Source organism: Nuphar pumila, chromosome 12 (assembly GCF_984573655.1).
Source record: "Nuphar pumila chromosome 12, dmNupPumi1.hap1.1, whole genome shotgun sequence".
Lineage (NCBI taxonomy): Eukaryota > Viridiplantae > Streptophyta > Magnoliopsida > Nymphaeales > Nymphaeaceae > Nuphar > Nuphar pumila.
Genome location: NC_143260.1, coordinates 35,573,471 through 35,583,175, shown reverse-complemented (window position 1 = coordinate 35,583,175; position 9,705 = coordinate 35,573,471). Strand labels below are relative to the sequence as shown.

At 37.0% G+C, this 9,705-nt stretch overlaps 1 protein-coding gene across 2 annotated transcripts in view; it reads left to right on the top strand.

Moving 5' to 3' along the window:
• Positions 1-1,503: 1,503 nt before the first annotated feature.
• Positions 1,504-9,705, top strand: part of LOC149820672 (uncharacterized) — a 76,204-nt gene continuing 68,002 nt past the window's right edge. For both annotated transcript variants that reach the window (XM_089983450.1, XM_089983451.1), the window contains exons 1-2: positions 1,504-1,855; positions 6,541-6,621. In XM_089983450.1, the coding sequence (XP_089839576.1) occupies positions 1,811-1,855; positions 6,541-6,621 (126 nt within the window). In that variant the 5' untranslated portion in view covers positions 1,504-1,810. The remainder of the gene's footprint in view (positions 1,856-6,540; positions 6,622-9,705) is intronic.

Below are 9,705 nucleotides of genomic sequence, written 5' to 3'. Positions count from 1 at the left end.
CAAATGTAGTGGATAACTATTGACTTTTCAAAAGGCTATATATTATTCATACACCAAAATGAATAACTAATATGGAGAGACAACGTGGGTTTGATGCAAAAATATATGCAATACCCTTCGCAAAAATATATGCAATACAATGCCATCCTGGTCTTGGAATAGAATTTGAACTTCATCCAGCTTTCTCTGATTCGGGTTGCTTGCCTTTTTTGGTTGGTTACATTATGAGTAGGTATATTTCATGAAAGTCTCATCTTAAGAAAACCATATTACAGGAAAACACAAGAAAACATTGCATCAATTCAATTAGCTAAAGGTTATACCCATAATTTAATGTGCGAAACATTTTAAGGTAGTGTATCTAAAGTTATAAGGTTGACGTTTCACACACCAAATCAATACAATTTATATTTATTTTTCAAATGAATTCATCATGTAAACAATTGGTTACAAGAAAAAATTACACACAACAATACAAAATTATTCATAACCAAAAACATTATTTATTCAAATGTCAACATGTATTGCTAAAAAATGTTGCAAAGTTTAAACACTTTTGAGTATTTGGGTGATTTGAATCAAACACAAGGAGCTTAATGCAATTCTAACAACACAAATTTAGTGTGATAAAAGTGTATTATCATTTTTCTTGAGTCAACTATTGTTTGCCTGTGGTAAACCCACCCAAGTTAGAGGAGGCTGCTATACCCACTTGGGCCGGGTGAGCTTGTGGAGAAAGTGCTGACCCTTTTGTCTTAGGTTAGACTTTCATGGATGTGCGAGTGCCTTTAACTGGTGGGCTCTGTGAAGGCTTGAGTGTCAGTGACCCCACTCGGGATTTACCTTGGGGTAAGGGGTGGGCAGATTAAAGTGACCCAATGATCGGCAAGGGTTCTTTGTCACTAAAAGAAAAAGTTAGAGGAGGCTAGTGTTTATAAATTAATTTTCTTAACTTAGGTGCCTGTTTGTAAAATTTCAAAGGTAAGGTCGCTTTCATAATCAAGTAAAGAGTTAGATAGGTGTTTGTAAAATTTTCATAAATATGATAATAGTAGGTCCACATAACAACTTAAGCTTCAACTTGGACTTACCCAGTTCGGTTGGACTAACCAAGTAATATAGTTTAATTTGTCACTAAACAAAGTAAATAATAAAAATAATAAACGTGGGAAAACTACAACAACAGGTTTCATTAAAAATTACAGGTTGCATAAAAAAAGGTTTGTTTTTCCCTTTTTCAAATTCGCCCAAAAACAAAGATGATATTTCTGTACATAGACTACAACTTCCCGATTTATTCAATACCTCAATTGCGAGGAGCATTTCGCGCTCTTGGTAAGAGGAGATCTTCATTAAGCACTAAATAGCGATGGGATCGCTAAGCAGAAGTATATCTGAAATTTTTTCAAGTTTGGGGTCTTTCCGAGAATTATCTCTAACTATATAATCGAAGTGCTGTTCTTTTCCACGAAAGAGGGCACACACGCACACACACATATATATATATATATATATATATATATATATAGAGAGAGAGAGAGAGAGAGAGAGAGAGGAACGAGGGTTTCTTGTGTCGTTAATCGCTGGTAGAGTGCTCTCTTGATCACTTCATTCCTTTCTCCCCTCCTTCTTCATCGTCTCTCGCTCTCACTGCCCCTTCTCCTTGAATCTCTATTCATTCCGTCGTTGCAATTCGCCTCTCCCTTCTTTTCCCACATCTCCTGGTTCCTTATCGACCAGGGTCTCTCAGGCTCTATATCTCTATTTCTCCCTCTGCTGAAATTGGCGTTATCGTCGGAAAAAAGAGAAGATGGTTGCTCAAGGGAAGGCTCCTCCGACTGCAGATTCTATGAAGGTAGGGGTTCCCGATACCTACCAGTGATGTATTTTTATCCTAGAATTTTGTGTATTCACTATTGGTCTCTGTGTGTGGAATTCTTGGTGGTTTCGTGTTCGTGAGTTTGTCCATTTTTCGGAGAAATTGTCTTGCTACGGTCTCCGGTTGTGATCTTGATATGCTTATGGATAGTTGTATTGAATTGGGTTTCGTTTTTCTTGGTGATCCTATCATGAGTATGCTTGAAGAGATGAATACGGGGAAATTGATTTATTTACTTGATGAGGATCTTCTTGTTCTCTCCCTTCTTTTTTGTTTCCCGCCCTTGTTGGATGCTATTTTGTTTTTGCTATTCGTTCTGCAGAGAGTAGGTTATTGTTTTGTTTCTTTGTTGGGCTGGACGGTGAATAAGAATAGGAGGGTTCATTGGGCATGTATCCGCTGCTTTTGTTGTAAGCACAGCTGCTCAATGAATTATTTTCTTCTCCTTGAAAACTCTTCTCGAATCTGAATTTCAAATGATTTTCTAGGTGTTTTTTGCATATTTACTTCATATTGGGCACGGTGCTACACTGGTGTGGATCCTTGCCTTGAATGTTGAAACTTAACTGAATTCATGTCAATACCTGGTCTATAGTCCGATTTGGTAAATCACTGCTGACCTGTTCTGAGCGGTCCAAATGGCTTTATGTGTTCCTGGCATTTGTGACAGTTGCTCTGATGCAGAGGTAATCTCTCTCTCTCTCTCTCTCTATATATATATATATATATATATATATATATATATAGAGAGAGAGAGAGAGAGAGAGAGAGAGAGAGAGAGAGAGAGAGAGAGAGAGAGAGAGAGAGAGAGAGAGAGAGAGAGAGAGCTGCCACTTTTCTAGCTAGCTGCCTAGCTAACCGGGTTTTTGAAGTTTTTTTTCCACTTTTTCCTTAATCCTGACAGTACAGATGTGTTCAACACGGTCAATTTACTAGGGAACAACACATGGATCATGTTTTTTAGATAAAAACCATGATTTTTAAGACTTGAGTATTTGTGAAAATCTTAAACCGTTGATTTTAAACCTTATAAACCTACCTGCGTTTGGAATGGGATGATCTAAGAGTCCATTCCTATAAAATCAAGCACGTTGAATACATTTGTACTGTGAGATTTAAGGAAAACATGGAAAAAACCCTTCAAAAGCCCGGTTAGCAGCTACCACCTTCTCTTATATATAAAAATATAATATATAATATATAATATATAATATATATTAAATAGGTTAGTTCGTTGGAAAATTTTGTGGGTTGGCTTGGACAATCGTCCTTTTCTTCAACTTATAAATATGGAGTATATCTTCTTTGGGTTACTGCAGCTAATGCATGTTTGACATCTAAGGTAGTATCTTTGTGCATTGATGGATTTTGGGTTTTACTAAAACATGTTTCAACAGGATGGCTGGGAATAAAGTACCTTTAAGGGTAACCACAAGTGGCTGCATTCAATACCTTGCAAGTAAACACATTTGCGTGCATTAATGGATCCTCAAGGTGCATAGGATCATCTATAGATTTCTCACCACCATCTTTTGATCCACAAGACTGTGAAAGTAGAGTTGATAATTGATGCTAATCGTTAAGCAAAGAATGTGTCAAAATACTCAAAACACTATAAAAGAAGGATAAATTTGGGTAGTATAATGATGAGAAAAATGTATTAATTCAAAGAAAGTCTTTTTCTAATATGGTTTATGCAGAAAAATTATGGAAGTTGGGCAGAAACTTTGTGGCCGTTGTGTTGAGACTTGAGAACAACTTTGTGTAACTCAACCCGATTTTGTATTATCACCTAGGGTCCATGGTAAGTGGTCTTCCCATGGTTTCTTTTCATCACATTTTGCTAAGTATCTAACCTGAACATTGAAAGCTTTTATTGGAGGAAATTAAGGGTTATTTGTCACAGTAAAAGCTGCAATCTGAATACTGGTGTTCAACATACAATTGTATCTGTTTTTCTAAAGGACGTTAGGACGTTTTCAATTGATGCTTGATGGGTTCAAGCATTTCATAATTTTCATTTGACTGAAGCCTGGGTATAACTGATAGTATATTCCTGCATTAACATTCCGGGAATATTACTTCTTACACACTTTGAATCTTTAATGGCATTTGGAAAATTAAATGTTAGGAAGTTTAGGAACCATGGCTATGACTACATACGTACCATCAATAGAAACTGTTGCATGTTATCATATCTTTAATTGAAATAAAATAGACCTAATCAACATTGCTTGTTAACAGTGGCAACCCTACATCTGCAGATATGCATTTGCATGAAGTATTGTTTTAAAGCACTTCATTGCGAGGAATTGATATCATATCAGTATCATTGTGCGGAAAATGATCAAGAGAAACATGATATTGGGCCTATATGATATTCCTATCCAAGCATGGACTTTAACAAGATGACGCTTGAATAATTGGTTGTGGTATTAAAAAATATGATGATTATAATACCATTGAAGAGCATAATTTGATGAATATGGTCCACATCTATCTCAATAAAAATGAAATATGTTAAAAAATCGCACCAACTAGATAGTGGCTATTTTTTGCATGGTGCGGAGTTCTAGCTCAAGGAAAATTTTTGGACATTTGATAAAAAGGACAAAAACTAAGTTGTTTACTTAAGAAGTCATCAAGCTTTGCCCACAAGGGCTCCATTTATTTGACCGGCATGATCTGTGAACGTCACCAAGTTGACGGGATGTCACGAGTTTGAAACCCATGGAGGGTATCACTTGCCGCAAGGGAAAGCTGGGTATACTCCTTGGTGGCTGGGGAACCTCAAGGATCTTACCAACCAGAGATCTGCCAATATGTGGTCACTGAAAGGGGGGTGGGGTTTTTTACCTTTGGCAACAACAACAACAACAACAACTACGCCTTCATCCCAAAACAATTGGGGTCGGCGATATGAACCAACAAAGAAAATCATTCTGGGTCTTCCACATGAATCCTTCTCCTCCATTCATTTCTATCCAATGCCATGTCCTCGGTGAGGTTCAAAGCATTCATGTCATTTCCTATCACCTCCATCCATGTCTTCCTAGGCCTACCCCGACCTCTTTTAACTAATATATTTTCCCATTTCTCCATCCTTCTAACTGGAGCATCATTAGGCCTTCGTCGAATATGTCCAAACCACCGTAAACGATTCTCTCTCATCTTATTTTCAATGGGTGCAACGCCTACCTTCTTACGTATCTCCTCATTCTGAATCTTATCTTTTATTGTATTTCCACACATCCATCTCAGCATACGCATCTCAGCTACACTTATTTTTTCAATATGATGTCTCTTGGCAGCCCAACATTCCGTACCATATAGTAAAGTGGGCCTAATAGTCGTCCTATAAAACTTTCCCTTCAACCGCAATGGCATTCTACGATCGCACAACACTCCAGTTGCACTCTAAAAAATAAATAGGTCATCAAGATTTGTTTACTTGTGCCAATGGCTAATACGCCTCAAAATGATATTTCCAGGATTGGATTGCTTTATAATGGAGCTCTCTCTTAACAACTTTGTACTTTATATCTTCTTACATTGTTTTTGTGGTGAATACTTGGCCATTAGTGTTATGTCTGTCATTGGTAAATTTATTTCATTCAATAAAAAAATGTGCCAATTATTGCATTATCACTCTTATAAAGCAAAAACTGAAGCTTTAGGAAGAACGACATAGTCATGTCAAAGAAGAAAGTCTGCTATTTCCAAGATAACAAAATAACTGACCGAAGAGCTTAATGATATGGGAAAATTGTAGCTGATATTTACCAGCCTGCAGAAAATTTTTGATGGATTCTCGGCGCAAAAGTTAGTAGATTAATTTAACATAAGGGCAATAAATTGCTAACAGTTTTTGTTGAAATTATCAGGTGTTTGCATGACATGCTTGACGTTATTGTTTTTTTTAATGACATTAAGAGTAGGGATGTCAACAGTAGATATTCAGGGAAGACATCGACCCAGCCAAATCCCTTTAGTTGGGTTTGTTAGGAGTCTTATATTCAGTTAAGTAAATGGATCAAATTCGGTATTGTGTGATAAAATCTGATCAAATGTGCACCAGATTATCAAGAAAAAAAAAAACCCCTGGCTACCCTATGTGGCACTCTAATATTTATGCGGATGTCTTTGATGGAAAATTAGCCATAGTTACTTGAAGTTATTCTGAGTACTGCCAGGTTGTGGCTTTGCTTCTTGTGATTCAGTCATACATTGCTTAAGCCTTGTTCATCATTCGTGCTTTTGTTGAAGGATTTCAATAGTATTATGCTTATGTGACATTACATCTGATTTGGTACTTTGATTTAATATTCAGAATTATAGTTTGTGGATGTACATGCTTCCCTTTGCATATAATCTTTTATTCTTTTTTACAAAAGGCTAAAACTTTATGTTGTATATGGTTATTTTCTTTTATCTTCTCTTGGACAACATTAACTTCAGAGTTCATGAGTCCCCATGCTAGCTGATAAACGCCCTTAGGGATGCTTCTTGAAGTCAAATTCTCCTTACAAAAGACCTTGACTTGTTTTTGTGTTGCTCTAAAATTGTTATTTCCTTTTGTTTCTATCCCTTGCTATCTTCAATATTTGATAAATGCATGTCGGATGCTAGATTTTGGCTGACAAGTTTCTTTCTTTCTCTAGCGTGTGAAAGTCTATCGATTGAATGAAGAAGGAAAGTGGGATGATCGTGGCACTGGACATGTTGGTGTTGATTATTTGGAGGTTAGTACATACTCTGGCGATGACCATTCTTTTTTTTTCCCCTTTACCTCGTGTTTCTTCTTGGTAGTGTCCGTATTTCTCCTGGATTTTAGTTGTTCCCTTAGTTATAATGTTATGGCAGATGTGTGAGGCCCTCTGTCCTATACTTTGTGCATCTTTTCTTTAAATGTTATTGATTTGATTTTTTTTTTTTGATTTCCTGTCTAATGTCACATGTTTTCTGGCTTGATGGTTCATTTAGTGCTATTGGTGATTTGTGAATGTCCACTGCAGGTAGTAGCAATCTGATTGAATAACTTCGAATGTATTTTTCCTTGCTTGGAACCTGAGAATGATTAGGTAGCTTCGCCGATCGTTAAGTCTTGTTTCTTCTTAGTGTTCTTTGATGTTTCTGTTGCATGTGGTTGGTAATAGATAACTCAAGACACAAGTGGTATTATTTAAGCTTTTCATAATCCTTTTCACCTCTTGTCAGACTCCAGGCAGACTGCTTGTGTGCTAAAAATTAAATTGAATAAAAAAAGCTATAATTTGGGTTTCTAAAGGGCGTATCCAGGGTTATCCATTGGCAAATTTCATCTTCATACTGATCCAGTTACTTGTTAGTGACCTACTGAATGCTCTCCACTTATAGCTGTTCTATTTCTTCTGTCTAAGCATGCAAGGGAAAATTTTTGAAGTGCTTTATTTTTCTTGAATTATATGAAATATCCGTTGTTGATTTTCAGATGGCTTTTATCTTTTGTGGTTTGAAGGAATAAATATAACTGACATTGAGATCTGCTCCCAATACTAGCTACTGCAGGCATATGTCTCTTTATAATTTTCTTTCTGCTACTTTGAAGCCAAATCAACATGGTGTATCTGTGACCCTTTAGATGAATAATATTTCAGGTCACCAACTTCAGATGTTGGATTCAACTGAACATTGTGTTTCTTCACAGGGATGAAGCAAGAGGTACCATATTTAGAGTATTGTCATGGCTGGGGACAAGAATTATGGTCTCATATCCTCAAAAAGTATAGTTTTAGCCAGTCAATGAAAAGATTCTGTAATCGGTAAGCATTAGAAAAAATAAGATGATATCATGAATAGTTATCATAAGAGATTCATCATTGGGCCTTGGAAGAAGCTGGATCATGCTTTTTTTATATCATATTCACCATAAAGGTCATCAATAAAAATTAGGTCATTGGTGCCCATAACCATTTGTGGGAAGTCACTTGCCAACACAAGGCCCGGATGGTATAAGTCAGCTGTTCAATATAATTTGGGTTAACGACTCTGTGTTGAATGAGTTATAATCGGAAAAGAAGGCACTCCAAAGCTAGGAATTTCCTGGTCAGGGGAATTAAAGAGATTAATGGTAAAGAGGGGAGAGAACTTCAAATGGAGAGTTGGAAACCCTTTGTGTTATTTGAGAATGATGTGAAGAATACATCTGTTGGTCCTCTTTATTAGGGCAACAACTATAACAAATAAGGAATAAGTACTAAAATACCCCTACCTAGCCCATATTTACAACAATGTCCAAAAAATGTACAACTATAACCCTAACATAGTCAACCTTTTTCACACTCTGCCTCAAACTCAACCTGGCATAACATGTGCCATCGAGTTTAGAGACAAGAGTATGAGACTAATGAGGTGACCGTGCTTTGATAAATACATCACCTATTTGATGAATAGAACAAACATATGTTTGAGAAATAGTTCCCTCTAAATACTCCTATTGCACATAATGGCAGTATATCTCAACAAGTTCTTTGCGCTAATGAAACTCCAGATTCTTTGCAATGTTCATGGCACTTTGATTATCACAACCACAGAGGTGTAGGGGTGGTCAGAACAACACCAATGTCTCCAAGAAGCTAGTGCAGCCAAGTGATCTCTGTAGTAGACAGTGCTATAGTTTTTTACTCAGCCTCTGTTGTGGATAAAATAAAACAGTTCTTTGCTGTTTCTTACTACACCATGAGTTCAGAGAATCACCAAGAAGAATACAAAAACCTGTGGTAGAATGTCGATCTCTAGAATATCCTCCAAAATCAAAATCACTATAGGCTGTAAGTTCAAGAGATGAGGCCGAAGAGAAGAAGTGAAGAACTGTACATTGTCCATAGTTCACGTACAAATTTAATTATCTTTAACACATCAACCAACAACAAGCTTTGGTAGAACGACAATCTCTACAATATCCTCCAATCTCAGAATCACTATAGCTTCTAAGTTCATGAGATGAGGCCAAAGAGATGAACTGTACATGGTTCATACTACCACGCACATAACGAATGATCCTTTACACATCAACCAAGTGGACTGTGTAAGGAGCACTCATAAACTGGCCCACCAAGTGTACCACATGTAATATTTGGCTTCATGATAGTCAGATGTATAGGCTTCCTACCAATTGCAAGTGAAGTCATCAAGCAACTCCCCGTCAATGGGTCTAAGTCTAACATTCACCTCAGTTGGAGTATCTACATGCTTCTTGCCATCAGCAAGTCTAGCTCAAGTTACTAAGCCTGTGGTGTACTTATGCTATGGCAACAAATGTATTCAATGTCAAGACCAAAAAAAATATCGTGATTCTCCTAGATCCTTCATTTCAAACAATTGTCCAAGTTTTCGCTCCACTCCTTCACAACACTGTGATTATTTGTAATGTCCATGTCATCCACATATAGAAGAAGTAAGCAAGTTCCCTTTGATGTGGAGGACACAAAAAGAGTTGGATCATGCAAACTTTGTCTAAACCCCAATTGTCTCGTAGCTACTAAAATTCTCAAACCAAGCTCTAAGGGCTTGTTTGAGATCATATAAAACTCTATGAAGCCGACATATTCTTCCCTGTGGGTCAGCCACTCATGGGGGTAACTGCATGTATACTTCCTCCTCTAGGTCACTAATAAGAAATCATTCTTCACATCAAGTTGCGAGAGATCCCACTGTCCAACAACCACCACATCAAGCTGCATGTATACCCTTGCTTTCCTTCACCCACAAGAGGGGTTTCCTTAGTATCACACATGTCACATTAGATCTATTTCTTTTTGTCCTAGACACCAAGTACACCCAACTGG